Below are 14,765 nucleotides of genomic sequence, written 5' to 3'. Positions count from 1 at the left end.
CATTTGCGTCTACCAGGCACGAGACGCCGAATATTGGGAATACGGAGATAAATGCTTTGTGGCTCCAGAACATCCGCACAAGGTCAACTGCAGGAAGTGGCTGGGACGCCCACTACGGCTTACTGAGCAACTACTGTGTGCCAGGCACACTGCCAACATGGTTTACGCACGTTATCTCTTTTAAGATTTATGTCACCCCGGGAGGTATGTATAATTTGCATTTCACGGAGGAAGAGACAGAGGGTCAGAGACTTAAGAAGTTTGGCCCCTGACACACGGTAGTAGCAGGAAGAGTCAGGATTTGAACGCAGACCTTCTCTCGAAGCTCCAAGCGCCTCGGGCTCCCCTGCGCTGCCCCTTGTGACCAAGTGCCAGTCAGCGTCTCCCAAGTGTAGGCTGTGCACTTATTTGGTTGATGCCATTTCAAAATGATTTTCAAAATACTTAATAATTATGTATCTATTTCCACGAGTATTAGAAAATATAGCATGGGGTGCCGGGTGGCTCAGTCGGTTGAGCGTCTTGACTCTTGGTTTTGGCTCAGGTCACGATCTCAAGGTCCGTGAGTCCCAGCCCTGCGTCGGGCTCTGTGCCGACAGCTCGGAGCCCGGAGCCTGCATCGGATTCTGTGTCTCCCTCTCTCTCTCTGCCCCTCCCCTGCTCACCTTCTGTCTCTCTCTCAAAAATAAATAAACATTAAAAAATTGTTTTTAGAAAGGCAATAACGCGCAGACGTACATCCGTACCTACGTATAGCAGGCGAGATGTTGGTGCCCAGCACCGGTAGCTTAGCTGTCTGGAAACATAGTTACATGGAGAAAGTGTGTTCTGGGGGATGTCAAGCACCTCCCGAGTGTCCTCCCTGCCTGAGCCCCCAACGCTCACGTGCTCTGTCTGCTTTCAGGGACCTCTGCCCTTCGGGCCTGTGAGCAGCCCCTCCAGTTCGAGATTTTCCACCAGCTGGGACAGGACCCCGTGCGCTATGACCTCACGGGCTGGCTGCATAGAGGCAAGCCCAACCTCTCGGCCCTGGACGCCCCTTCGGTGCTGCAGCAGTCAAAGAGGTGAGCCTGGCGGGGATCGGAGCCAGCCAGGGGCATTCGGTGCCCTGCGGTTCCCTCCTCCCCCGGGGCCATGCAGTCGCCACAACCCAGTGAGTGAGGGAACCCCATCCCTCCGGGGCAGTGTGTCCCTGGGACCAGCGTGAGTCTAGCCGAAGAGAAAAGCTAGCTTCTGGGGCAGGTGGCACAAAAGCAGAAAAAAAAAAAAAAAGAGGCAGAGACTTCTTATTTTGGCCTTGTGCCTTTCATTAAGTATCTGGGAGATGCTGTGACTGGAACGATTTTATGAACATCCTAGGACTCGGGGGTCATAAAACTGAAGTGATAACATTTTGTGGTGTTAGAAAAGGAAAGCGGCCCATTGCAATCCCTGACGGCTCTGCTCAGGAGTGCTGACAGCCACGGCTGCTTGCAGCCCGCCGTTACTGGAAAATGCTGCCCTGTGCCTGTGCGCGCACGCACGCAAATATGCATCCCGATCCTCCCTGCTCCACCGCTCCCGCCCTGCGGGGGCAGGGCTCGGACACAGAAGAGAAGCTGAGAGAACCAGAGGGGTGCTGGGGGCGTGGGGATGGGGAGGAGACACTTAGGGACCACCCGCTGTGCACCCTGCATCAGGATAAACGGTTGATAAGCCTCTGGTTACTCCTGGCAACCACACTGCCTCCTTAGCCCCATTTCACAGATGAGAAAACCGAGGCCCCAGTCAGTGAACGGCCCCCCTGTGATCACACAGCAAAAGAGTGGCAGAGCTGGGACACGCTCGGGGTCTAGATCGTCCCTGTAGAAGTTCTATGCACATTATGGTCCCAGTTGACTGGAAAGCCCAGTGTGCTGGCAGGTTCAAGGGCACACAGGTCCTGAAAGGAGATCAAGTCAGGGAGCAGGGGCACAAGGAAGGTCAGTGAGCACACAGAGGACAGCATGGAGGACCAGGGGGCCGGGGTCAGGTCCTAGCCCTGCCCTCCCCACTGGGGTGACCGTGGGCAGTCACTTTCTCTCCCTTGGGTCTATTTGTTTGTTTGTTTGTTTGTTTTGTTTCCTCTCCCATAAAATAAGTGTTTATTGGACGAGGCTGCAAGATCCGTGGATATTGCACAGATTTGAGGTCAGGCAAATGTTCAAATTCTGCTTTCGCCTCGTTTAGGCTGCATGACGTGGGCCTCAGTTCCATACTCCAAGAAGTGGGAGCGATAGGGCCAGGCTTACGTGTTTGACGTGACACTTTGGTGGCACAGCATCACGGATGGCTCATTAAGGAGCCTGGTTCGTAGCAGGCCCTCAACACGCATCTGTGGCCCCTGTGTCACTTCTTGCTCTAATATCCCGTGGCTCTGGTCCCCTAGAAAGAGGGAAGCCAGATTTTGTTGGCCTGATGGCCTGGCGAGGGAGGGACACTGTGGGAAGAAGGAACAGTGTGTATAAGGCCGTGGCCCTTGGGGACGGAGAAAGACGGCAACTTCGAGGATAAGTGCCGTTAGGGTGTCTTGTGCGTTTGAAAGCCAAGCATTGGTGGTTTTTGAGAGCAAACAGTGCTTTTTTTAGAGTGTGCTTCCGCCCCCAAGAGTGTCAGATTCACCGGATTCACTGCTGGTCTAACATTCTGATTCCTGGGCCCCACTTGATCTCTCTGGGGACTTGTTTTGCTGACAAGCACACTCAAGTTTCACTGCTGCGGTCAAAGCATTTTGTTCCATATATATATTGATCTCCAGCTGTGGCCCAAAGCAGACATGACCTGCCCAAGGGCACACCTCCCGTTGAACACCAGAAGTCAGATCTACTAGCCCCAGAGATGGGGCAATCCACATACGGGGGGGGCAGGGTCATGGGCACAGCCTCCTCTCCCTGTACCGGGGGGGTGGGGTGGTGGTGCCCACATGCCCCAGGGCCCTGACCTCTCCTCGCGGGGCTCCTGCTTCCAGTAGGAGGGGCTCATACAGCCTCTTCTCCCAGATTTTTATTTCAACACCAGGATAGTGAAGCCAGTGTTAATCTTTGTGCTCTGCCAGGCACTTAACCACTTGAAATACCTTTGGATCGTTTGGACAAGACGGTTCCTTAATAGTTTGGATAGTTCGGTGAGGCACGGAGGGAGGGAGGTAATGTGGCTTCAGGGCTGGGGCTGGCATGCAGCCTGGACTTGCAGAGAGCGACAGAAATTGCCTGCGTCCTTTGACTGGAAGGGAGGGGGCAGAGGGGACGCGGGAGGCCAGAGGCTCCCTCTGGGTCCCAGCCTCCTCCGAGGGCACAGCAGGGTGTGCCCAGCCTTCCTAGTCCTTATTGGCCCCGACAAGAAGGCAGGGCTGTTCAGGTTTATCAGAGCAGACGCTTAAGGAGTCCTGGGCCTGCACCTGAGCGTTACAGGAGTGCCGAGGAGGACACTGTCCTCTGCTGGCCATTGGGTGGGACATTTCACCCACGGGACCTCGCAGGTCCAGAAACTGCCTGCTGAGCCCGTCAGTTACTCATTCTGGCATGAATTGTATCCTCAGCACCCGCTATGAGCTGGGCCTGTTCTAGGGAGAACCAAGATGACTTCGCTAAGAAAAGCACAGGCAGGGTGCCTGGGTGGCTCCGTCTGGATTTCAGCTCGGGTCATGATCTCGCAGTTTGTGGGTTCGAGCCCCGCGTCGGGCACCGGGCTGACGGTGTGGAGCCTGCTTGGGATCCTCTCTCTGTCCCTCTGAAAGTGCAGGCTCAGTGGGATCCCTGCAGGTGTATCAGTGACAAGACCGTCCGTTAGATCTTCCTGTTGCTATGGAGAAAGAAGCTGGCGTTTGCCACGAAGCGAAGGCTCGCCTGGCAGGAGGCCCCGTGGATGAAAGCGTAGCAGCTAGGATGTGTGATTCAAGGGGATGGTTCGGGAAGCAGATTAGCAAGAAGCAAGGTGGGCCCATCCCCCACGAGCCCCTAAAGTCCCTCTCTCTTTTGCCTCCTGCCCGCCAGGGAGGATCTGAGGAGTCTGTTCCAGGCCCGGGCCAAGCTGCCCCCCGTGTGCCGGGCCGTGGCCGGCCTGGAGGGCACCTCCCAGCAGGCCCTACAGAGGAGCTGCACGGTGAGGAAGGCATTTGCCAGCAGCTTCGCCGCGGTCAAGAGGAAAGCGCCGTGCTCCCAGATCAAGCTGCAGATGGTGAGCGGCAGCCCTGTCCCCACGGAGCCGGGGCCTCCACAGCCACGTTCCCTGCCCTCCTCCGGGATGAATTGTCGACCCGAATCACCTCTAGCCAACTCTGCAAGCCTGGAGGGGCAGGCGTCCCCTTGCGCTCCACAGAAGGGGAAGCTGAGGCTCAGAGCAGCGAAGGAACGTCTGCCGTCACATCCCTGGGGCCGGGGGTGATCTGTCCAAGTCTGAGGCCAAAGCCTGGCCTACTTGGGGTTGCCTTGAGCAGCTCTGGGAAGTTCCCAGGGACCAGGAATACCCTCTTGACCAGAGTGACAAATATCACAGCCAGACCAGCCCCGCCTCCCAAATGCTTATGTTTTCACCACGCGGCTCTCCCTGGGGGAGGGCTGCAGGATCTCGCACTGGCTGGAAATACGGGACCTAGATACACGAATCCGACAGCAGACGAGAGCACTTCGATTGGTCAGTGGCCAGACTGAGTCCAGAAAGTGGGACGTGGAAGGACAAGTTCTGGAAAAATCCTCGTGGCAGATTATACAGGAAAAGCCTGTAGGAGTAGGTCCTGGGTTCTAGCCCGCCTCTTCTGCTAGTGGTCTGTGTGACCTGGGGCCGTCTTGTGTTTGCCTTCTGTATGCCTCAGTTTCCCCATCGGTTATAGGGGCTGTGATAAAGTTCCCCTATTTCTCATGAGTGAATCAGGCCATAAATAGGAGGTCCTTGGTATAGGACACAGGGACCCCCAAAGGTGCCCAGGCTAGGCTGAATGTATGTTGGGGGAGCGTCCCTGTCCATCTTACCCTGAGACAGCAGGCCTTTAACCCCCTATCCTCTTGTTCTTAGGATGCACTAACCAGCATGATCAGACGGTCTCAGATACACTTCATCCACTGCCTTGTGCCGGGCCCCATGGGGGAGAGCAGAGGTGGGCAGGGGTCTCTGACCCCACCGCAGCCTGGTGGAGATAAGCCCGGAACAGGCGGACCTCTGCCCTTGGACATCCCTGCGCTGAGGGTGCAGCTTGCGGGGTCCTGCGTCCTGGAGGCACTGCGTCTGCACAGGGCAGGTAAGAGACGGCCAGGGAGCAAGCACCTTATGTCTGACCTCTCGGACGTGCCAACTAACTGGTGGCAGCCAAGGAACTCCCAGGAGCACCAACAATGTGCCAGAACTTTCCATACAGCATCCCTTTTATTCTGTGAAATAATAAGCCTGTGAAAGGGGAGTTATGATTTCAGATGGAAAAACGGAAGCTCCGAGAGGTGGGGGACTTGCTCAGGGTCACATAGTTGGGTCAAGGCAGAGCCTCGATCGGACCTAGATCTTGAATCCGAAGCCTGTCTTATTTCCTGAGTGGCGTGTGCACCCCTGGAAGGCTGGGGCTGTGACCTGCTCATCTTCCTTTCTAGAGCAAACGTCCAGGGAGCTTCTGTCTAGGAATAGAAAATGAAATTCCCACAACGAGCAATACCTTGGTCTTCAAGATGCTCAGCGTGGTTTGGGAGGTCAGAGTGGGGACATGTGACGGGGGCCTGCATTGTCACATGGGGATGCAGGGGGTACCAGATGTATAGAAGAGGGAGCCCTGTGCTCTCATTGGAGAGACTGGGTAAACCTCTGGAAGAGGTAACATCTTACTTGGGTCTCAATGGAAAGCAAGCAGCTCATGTCTGGAGTGGAATGCTAGGCAGACAGATCAGCATATGCAAAGGTCCTGAGCCAGGGAAGAGCCTGGATTTTCAGGGACTGGGGTTCAAAATGAGTGGGGCGGTCATGGCTGATGAGGCAGGTTGTTCACTTTTGGAGGTCTGGCTTTCCCTGGATTGAGCTGAAGAGATAAGGAGGTGGCAAGGAGAAGATGAGGGTTCAGTCAGAGGAATGAACTCTTTAGGTCTATATTACAGAAGGCAACCCTGCGCCCAAGGTCTCCACATAGCTCATCTTAGGAGTCGAGTTCTCTCTGAATCCTTCTGATTCTTTTCACCCTCTCGGACCCCAGCGGCCGCTGCATGGATCCCCATCCCTGACATTTGAAACGGCTCACGCATGGTCATTGTCTCTGCAGAGGATGGGGTGATGGGCCAGTGGGGAGGCTGGCTTGGCCTCGTTAAACCTCTGTGGTCGCTGACACCTGGCTTGTGGCCACGGCCCCATCTCCTCCTGCCGTGTTAGTAACCCCACCCCGGGCACCAGACATTTGACAGAATGGCTGGAAGCAGCTGGAAGCAAAGACGAGACCCTCACTTCTCTGAGCGCCTCATTGATTTTTCCTCCTGCCCGCGCAACCACAGTCGAGGGGTGACAGATAATGTCACAGGGGAAGCGCAAAATGGTCACAGTGGTGGCCGATCGATTCTGGCTGGCTGGCTGGCAGGGGGTTCTGGGCCTTTGAAGACACCCTGGTCCGCCCATTTGAACCCCTGCGTGCCTGCTTAGCTCAGCCGTCCCCGTCCTCGACCTTGGGTCTCACTGTGGTGGGCTTCTGCCCTCTTCATTCTTGGTGTGGCCTGCCTGGGGCAGGACGAATTTTCCAACTAAGTAAAGATTTGAGGTCTCGTGATAAAACCGTTCAGTTTCTGCCTCCCAGGCTTGGTCATTTCCTCTTTTTTTTTTTTTTTTTCTGCTCAAACTGGCTTCTGTCTCTCTTACACCATAGAAGAAATATTTGCGTGCACACATGGATGCATACACATGTCAAATATTTATGATTTCAAATTCATGCACATATAATTCATGCATGCATATGCGTGCACACATAATACACACAAATGTATGCAATGTATGCAAGATATTGAGTACCTATGACGTGCTGGCATTGTGTCATTATACATACCAACTGACGTCATTCTTTTTTTTTTTTTTTCTTAATGTTTATTATTTGAGAAAGAGACCAAGAACAAGCAGGGGAGGGGCAGAGAGAGAGGGAGACACAGAATCGGAAGCAGGCTGCAGGCTCTGAGCTGTCAGCACAAAGCCCGATGTGGGGCTCAAACTCACAGACCGCGAGATCAGGACCTGAGCTGAAGTCGGCCGCCCAACCGACTGAGCCACCCAGGCGCCCCACTAACTGACATCATTCTTACCAAGCTCTTAGCACAGCGCCTGGCATATAATAAATGCTCATTAAACCTTACATATTGTACAGCTTGGTGGGCGTGGCTCAGGCCCTGGAGGCGGCTGGCCTGCCCTTGACTGTGGCCAACAGCAGGCAAGTCCCTAGATCATGTCCCTCTTTCCTCTGCCTTAATAGCTCAGGTGTCAGAGAGCTGATGAGCAGTGTGTGAGTTAATAAGAGGCTAGCACCTAGAAGAGTTGCCTGGATATGGAACAGCATCAATCCGTGTTAGTATCTGTTACTCTGTCAGTCATCTATTTCAATCCTTAGAGTGACCCCTTGCCCAGAACTTGTTATCCTCACCTGACAAATGAAGAACTTGAATCTCAAAGAGATGGGGTCACTTGATGAGGGCAGAAATGGGATGTGAACCCAGATCATTCTGTCTCGAAAGGGCACGCGTGTAACCTCGTATCTCTGTGCAGTCAGCATCCTGGGAACCTGGCCTGACACATCCTCTTCCCCCAGGAAGGCACCCTGGATTCATCACATGTACCTACCACCATCACCCTTCTTTGTGGTTCGTGCATTTGTGGAGTCTTAGAGTGGAGTCAGATTTCACCAGACCTTCACTCATCTGGCCAGTGAAGGGGTCTTTTTGAGGCAACCAAGGGTCCACCATGCCCCTTGTCTTCAGGACGAAGTCCAAACCTTGAGGCCTGCAATTTGACTTCAAGTCCCTCTGGGATCTGGTCCCCGCTCATCTTTGACCTCACTATTGGCTACTGCCCCCTGGATTGGTTATAGTCTCTGTCCGGGTCTGAATCCCAGATGGGAGAGTTACTATCCATGCTGCTTTGGGCTAGGCAACTTGAACTCTTTGAGCCTCATTCTCCACATCTATAAAATGGGCATAATGATAGAGGCCCCTGACTGCCTATAACACAAGGAAGTTGTTAATCTAGTGTCTTGTGCTCAGCAAATGCTGGTTTCTGCTATGACCGAGGAGCCAGCCTTGGGTCACCCCTCTCTGGCTCCCTCTGCCCAGACTCCCCTTCCACACCCAATCCTGTGACAAACTCTTACGGCTCCTGCAGAGGCCGCCTGTAATGTCACCTCCTCTCGGGAGCTTTCCAGAGAACTTTCCAGCAAACTCTCGGGAGTTTCCACACAGAGGGGTACTCCTGTGTCCATCCTGCATGTTAGATTTTTTTTAAAAACCCTTAGAAAATACTCAATGCAGCATTTCCCACAAGTGGGGTGGGCATAAGTATTGGACAAAAAACATTTTTTTCCCCTGTGGCCAAGTAGGTTCTAAGCGAAACCGATCCCACATCTTCCTGCGGTGGTTCACGGAGCCTTGGTCATTGATGCTGGCCCACAATGTGACCCAGAGGGCAGATCACAGTGCTGCTTTTCCATATGTTCAGTGGAACACTTTTTAAAATTTTTTTAATGTTTTATATATATATATATATTTTTAATTTTTTTTAATGTTTATTTATTTTTGAAAGAAAGAGAGAGAGACAGTGTGAATGGGGGAGGAGGGGCAGAGAGAGAGGGAGACACAGAATCTGAAGCAGGCTCCAGGCTTTTGAGCTGTCAGCACAGAGCCCAATGCAGGGCTTGAACTCATGACCTGTGAGATCGTGACCTGAGCTGAAGTCGGACGCTCAACCGACTAAGCTACCCAGGCGCCCTGGGAGGATTCAGTGGAACACTTTTTAAAAAAAAGTTTATTTACTTTGAGAGAGAGAGAGAGAGCATGAGTGGGGAAGGGGCAGAAGAGAGAGGGAGAGAGAGAATCTCAAGCAGGATCCGTGCTGTCAGAGCAGAGGCAGACACGGGTCTCAAACCCGCGAACCCTGCGATCAAGTCCTGAGCATGAAAACAAGATTCAGACACTTAACCAACAGAACCAAGCCCCCAGGTGCCCTTCAGTGGAGCACTTTATAGGGTTGGTGTTCTAGGGAACATATCTGAGAAATGCTGATTGAATTCGATCTCTTAACAAATGGGGAAACTGAGGCCCCAGAAGGGAGTTTGCCCAGCAAAAGAGCCGCAAGGCTGGGAGCAGGGCGGGGGCTGCCTGTGAATCCAGGCCCCGGGCTGCCCTTCTCACCTGGACTTCACGTTCTGCTTGCTCCCTACCCCACCCCCAGGCTATGCTGACCATGTGGGGCTCGCTCAATTCCGCCGGAGATTCCAGGTGCTGGACCCTGTCCTCATGAAGAAGCTCACGTCGGCCTCCGAGGGCATAGACGAGAGGAAGGTATGTGGGGCAGTGGGGGAGGCGAGGAGGGGGCATCTGGACCCGTGGGCATCTGAGGCCCGGGCCCTGGGGGCAAAGATGAGGGCCAAGTGAGCTTTTTTTTTTTTAAGTTTATTTATTTATTTTGAGAGGGAGAGCATGCACAGGGGAGGGGCAGAGAGAGAGAGAGAGGGAGAGAGAGAGAATCTCAAGCAGGCTCCACACGGTTAGCACAGAGCCTGAAGTGGGGCTCGAGCCCACGAACCGTGAGATCATGGCCTGAGCCAAAACCAAGAGTCGAGCACTTAACCGACTGAGCCACCCAGGCTCCCCGAGGGCGGTGTGAGGTTTGTCTCAGACCTCTGCTCCCGACTGCCCCACCCCTGCCCTGTCACTTAGGAATGGCCCTCCTGAAGCCCTGCATGACGGACTGCAGGAAAAGAACGCGGGCATGTGCCACTAGGAAGGTGCGAAGCCATCATTTTCAAAAGGAGTTCCAACTCAGCACTGGCACTGTTCCCAGAGTAGTCCATGAAAGGAGAGCTTCATGGTCCCCAATATTCAGGACGTGTTTCATACCGGAGCCCATACTTCTTAGGGAATCGCCGTGAACACCACCTCAGGGCCTTTGCACTGGCTGTTCATGCTGCCTGGAGCACACTTCCCTCAGTGTTTTGTGTGGCTAGTGTCATCTTGCTTTTCAGATGCCGGCTCAGAGCTTAGCCTCGTGATATCATCCTGTTCTAATGTGTGTGTAGTACTTCCCTTGTCTGAAATTATTTACATGTCTTATGCGTTTTCTGGGTCTTAGCAAGGGCTCAGTCCATTGTTGGATGAATGCATGAATGAATGCATGAAAACAAATGCCTAACCTCGTATTTCTGCTCCTGTGTATCTCCTGTCTGCACTTCCACCATAAACTCCTATTCCCCTGTGGCTGGGACCTTGTCTTTACCCCAGTGTCAAACCATCAATAAATATTTCCACTGAGAACGGCCACTGGCCTATCAACGGTTACAGAGCCCTTTAGAATCTGCAAAGCCCCGCGTCCTCCCAGTAGCCCTGCAAAGTGAGCGCTATTGTATCCTTTTTTGCAGATGAGAAAGTGATTTTCTCAGAGAGATGAATGGATTCCCCTGAGGCCACACAGCCAAGTGTTGTTGTGGGTTTTGTCCTTGAACCTGAGTTTCTGGCTTCCAGGGAGGGCAGTCGAGAAAGCACGGCTCCAGAGTCAAACAGACCTGCAGGTGACTCCTAGCTGGGGCCGTGTGCGTGTAAGCAAGCGACATCATCTTTCTGCCTCTGTTATGGCATCTGTGAGGTGGGCACGACATCAGTGGCCACATGCAGAAGGTGTTGGAGGATCACACGCAATAGTGGAGTTCACGTGCTTGACACAGGGCCGGGTTCAGAGTGAGGGCTCCGTGTATGTAAACTACTGTCATCAACGTTAGCATCAGTTTGAGTATCAGCATCCTCTTAAGGCCAGAGCGATGGTATCCAAGCCACCCAGACTCCATGTTCACAACCGCGTTGAGACTCCGCCTCCAGGCGAGTGTGCCCGTGCGTGTCCGAGATCATCAGCACGGGGATCTTCCATCAGGGAGTCATGAGGAAAGAAGGGTAAACAAAGTCACAGTTCTTAGGCCCCTTTTTGGCTCTTCTCTGCAGTGAGGACCAGGGCACGGGTCACCTCCTGCAGACAGGGCAGTACCTTCTATGTAGACCTCCTCACCCACCATGGGTGGGGGGGGGGCATCAGACCCAGCTCGTATGCTGCTGCAGGGGCATCCTCTCCCTTGGTGGCAGCCCAGTCTGGAAGTCATGAGACTGCCTGGCTCGATGCCACCGTCCAGTCTGGACCAGTCTTCATTCGGGGTTCCTTATCCTGGCTCACCCCAAACTTGATCTCTGTTCAGAGCATCTGGAGGGGAGCCACGGAAAGGGTCTGGGGCTCGTCTGCCGTCGAAAACAGCACAGAAGTGGGGTGTGGGGGAGTTTTCTGCGGGGGCAATAGGTACAGCATATGGGACGATTCTATTCTGGACGACTCAGCAGTTCTCTCCTGTAGCCAAACTGAAACCACCTCCATACACATGCTGGAGGGCCTCGGAAAATGGAAAATTACAAGTGGAATGGACTTGGCTGGGAGTTTTCGCTCCTTCTTATTCTCTTTTTATTTGCTCACAAATTTCATTTGCTACAGCATAGAATTTTGGTAGCAACAAAAGGAAACACCATCCTGCCTCTTATGAAAAAGCTGATAAATATTCATTTGCCAGGCAACGTGATACACCATGAATTATACATGAACACGTGCTTGGGTGGCCCAACTGTCAGCCTCTGTGTGCAAAGCAGTTAAGACCTCAGGATTTAAGACGACGAGTTTGACAGCCAGAGAAGGTCAATATGGTCATGAGACACTAGATGGCAGCAGAGAGAACTGATTGTCAGGGTGTAAGCCGGGCCTTGATGAAGTCCCCTGTGTGCCTAATACGTGCCTCTCGTTGACCCAAGGGTGCCGTCTTTCCTAATGAGGTACACTCATTAGGTGGGCACCCGCTGGATACTTTGTGCCTTTTATGTGCCAGCTCTGATCACAGAGCAGGCACGATGTGAAAAAGTTCCAGATCCTTCACCTGAAACGGACCTCAAAAGATAAAGCCTTCCCACTCTGGGAATTAGCCCCATTTTATAGCGGAGGCGACTGAGGCCGTCGCCGCCCAGCCAGGTTCTGGTGGAGCTGGGATTCGAACTCAGGCTCTCGGATTCTGCACGCAGGGCTTTTGCGCTATTCGTTGTGGTGGAATATACCCAGCCTAACATTTATCATCTTAACCGTTCTTAAGCGCAGAGTTCAGCAGCATGGAGTAGCATGATTGATCCCTCATTGAACGGGAGCCTTGCGAGGATAGGCAAGGTATCTGGTGAATTTCTGTACCGAATGTGCCTTCCGTGATGTTGATTTAAAGTCGTTATCCTTGATTCCACCGAGCTTTGACCAAGTGGCTGCTTTGCACCAGGCTCTGTGCTGGGTGCCAGAGATACAGGAATGGACAGAAGACAGTCTCACTGGGTGAGGGAAAGGCTAAAGCAGGCAATTTCCATACAGAGGGATGGCTTTGGGACACCCCAGGGAACACCTCACTAAAACATTTGGGGTGAGAGTGTAGCATTCATGGAAGACACCTCAGAGGAGGTGACGATTGAATTGAACCCTATGGGACGATTTGGAGGTATTAGGTGAGAGAAAGAGCGAAGGGCAACCCGTGCTGGGTACAGCACGTGCAGAGATCAGTAACGAGGTTGCATGGGTAGTTTAGCGTGGCTGGAGCACAAAAGATGCCGAGCGTCATGAACAGGGGCTGAGGATGTTGGCAGAGGCCAGGCCACGGGTCACTGTTGGCAGAACAAGAGAGTCTGGGCTTTAACAGGTGGTCGGTGATGGTCAACTGAGAAATCATTGGCAGGGGTGTGGCATGGAAAGCCGACCTTCATTACTTGAACTGGCTTAAGCAAGATCACGAAGGAAGTCCAGTCTGCTTTGTCCTTCCGTGGTCCTCTCCAGGGCGCAGTATCCTCACCCCCATCGCCAGCTGTTCAAGACGCCCTTCTAGACACCCAGGCACGTGCTCCGGTCTCCAGAATAACCCCGTCCCCAGCTCTGATCACTGGGTCCCGTTCTTCTGTCCCCGCTTATCCCGTCTGGCTAAGACTGTGCATGCACCTGCACGGAAGCCCACCCAGAGTGACTATAATGGTGGAATTTCAGGCAGGTCCGCTCACCTTGGCCATGTCTCAGATTCTGGTCTCTTCAATCTCTCTGCTGCTCAGGCAGGACTTGCCAAGTCTCCCCAATCGATGCAAGGAAACCCTAGGGCCTGCCCTCTTCGCAGAGTGCCTACAGCACTGATTGATTTGAGCCAACAAAATCTCTGTCCCTGGGGACTCGATCTGAAGAACACAATCAAGGGATGTCAATCTATCTTCTTGAAGGCCCCTCTTGTTCCATCTCAGACCCTTGTGGATACCCCCCGTCGCCCGTGAATCTGTCCAAGCCCCTTTCCTCCGGGGAGGGGCCCCTAGGAGCCCACGGCTGGGAGGGGGAGCTGTCCACTCGCAGCGTGCTGACTCATGATTCAGGGGTTCCCGTGGCCTTAGCCTCCGCAATGTATTTACCATCCTTTTCTTCCTCCCTTCAGTGTCTTCCTCCAGTTCAGGTTTACTGCTCTAATAATTGTACACGTTTTACATTCAGTGTTGACCAACCCAATTGCGTGCGTGTGTGTGTGTGTGTGCATGCATTCTATTTACAGTTCTGAGCATATGGAGTTAAACCTCACTGACATAGTCCCACCCTTAAGGGAGAGCTTCAGTGGCTGAAAGCATGTGGGTTCGAGTCAGACAGACTTATATTCCAATCCTCCTTTCTGCCATCTCTCTTTCCACTCACCCACACCCCTTGATATTCAATAGCTACGCGACCACAGGCAACCTGTAACAGGGCATAACAAAGCACTCGGTACATGGCAGGTATGCGACAAATGGCAGCCATTGGGCCGTGGTGGCCTTTGGGTCATGGTGTGGGTTTCAGGGAGGAGGTGCCATGCTCACAGCAGCCACGTGGTCCTCTGGGTAAGCATTCAGTTCCACACACACGGATGCTTTTCCCCACACCACTCACCTAGGAGCGAGTTGGAGAAGAATTCCCAGCTGCGGGTCTCCATTATTCCTGGAGTCTCTCACTGACTGTTTGAGATGTGAGACCACATCCTTGTTGAACATTGAAGAGGGAGCTCTTTGCAAAATTCTAGGACCCAGAGGGGCTCTGTCAGTGGGGGCATGAGCTGGGCTTCTCCCACGTGCAGTCAAGGAGCCTAGAGGGGTGGAGGCGAGGGGTGCGTTATCACTGCAGTGCCCAAGGGGGCCTCATAACCTCAGACCCCCCCCACCACTTATTAGTACATACTGAAACGTAGCAGGCGCTGGGCATGACAGTGAGCATTGTGCGTGCAATGTGATAGCTGCTTGACTATCTGTGTTAAGTCCACGCGTAAGCCCACAAAGGGTTTCTAGTGACTGATTCGCTTGTTCGTTTCCTTGAGGGTACGTCACACTTTCCAGTTTCTTTGTATGCCTGTGTGCGTGTGTGTGTGTGTGTGTGTGTGTGTGTGTGTATTGCTGAAAACTGGACACTATAGATAATATATCATAGAATCTCCAGATTCTAATCTTTCCCCCAATTATTTAGCCACTTATCTGGACTAGATGTAT

The 14,765-nt window shown here is 53.1% G+C and overlaps 1 protein-coding gene across 2 annotated transcripts in view; it reads left to right on the top strand.

Moving 5' to 3' along the window:
* The window catches only part of MYO18B (myosin XVIIIB), a 258,283-nt gene that overhangs the window by 82,962 nt on the left and 160,556 nt on the right, over window positions 1–14,765 (top strand). For both annotated transcript variants that reach the window (XM_043558069.1, XM_043558070.1), the window contains exons 18-21: window positions 905–1,064; window positions 4,011–4,194; window positions 5,029–5,251; window positions 9,403–9,512. In XM_043558069.1, the coding sequence (XP_043414004.1) occupies window positions 905–1,064; window positions 4,011–4,194; window positions 5,029–5,251; window positions 9,403–9,512 (677 nt within the window). The remainder of the gene's footprint in view (window positions 1–904; window positions 1,065–4,010; window positions 4,195–5,028; window positions 5,252–9,402; window positions 9,513–14,765) is intronic.

The sequence above is a fragment of the Prionailurus bengalensis genome, chromosome D3, assembly GCF_016509475.1.
Source record: "Prionailurus bengalensis isolate Pbe53 chromosome D3, Fcat_Pben_1.1_paternal_pri, whole genome shotgun sequence".
In the NCBI taxonomy this organism is placed as follows: Eukaryota; Metazoa; Chordata; class Mammalia; order Carnivora; family Felidae; genus Prionailurus; species Prionailurus bengalensis.
Note: the sequence above shows the minus strand (reverse complement) of the source record. Positions and strands in the feature narration are given on the sequence as shown.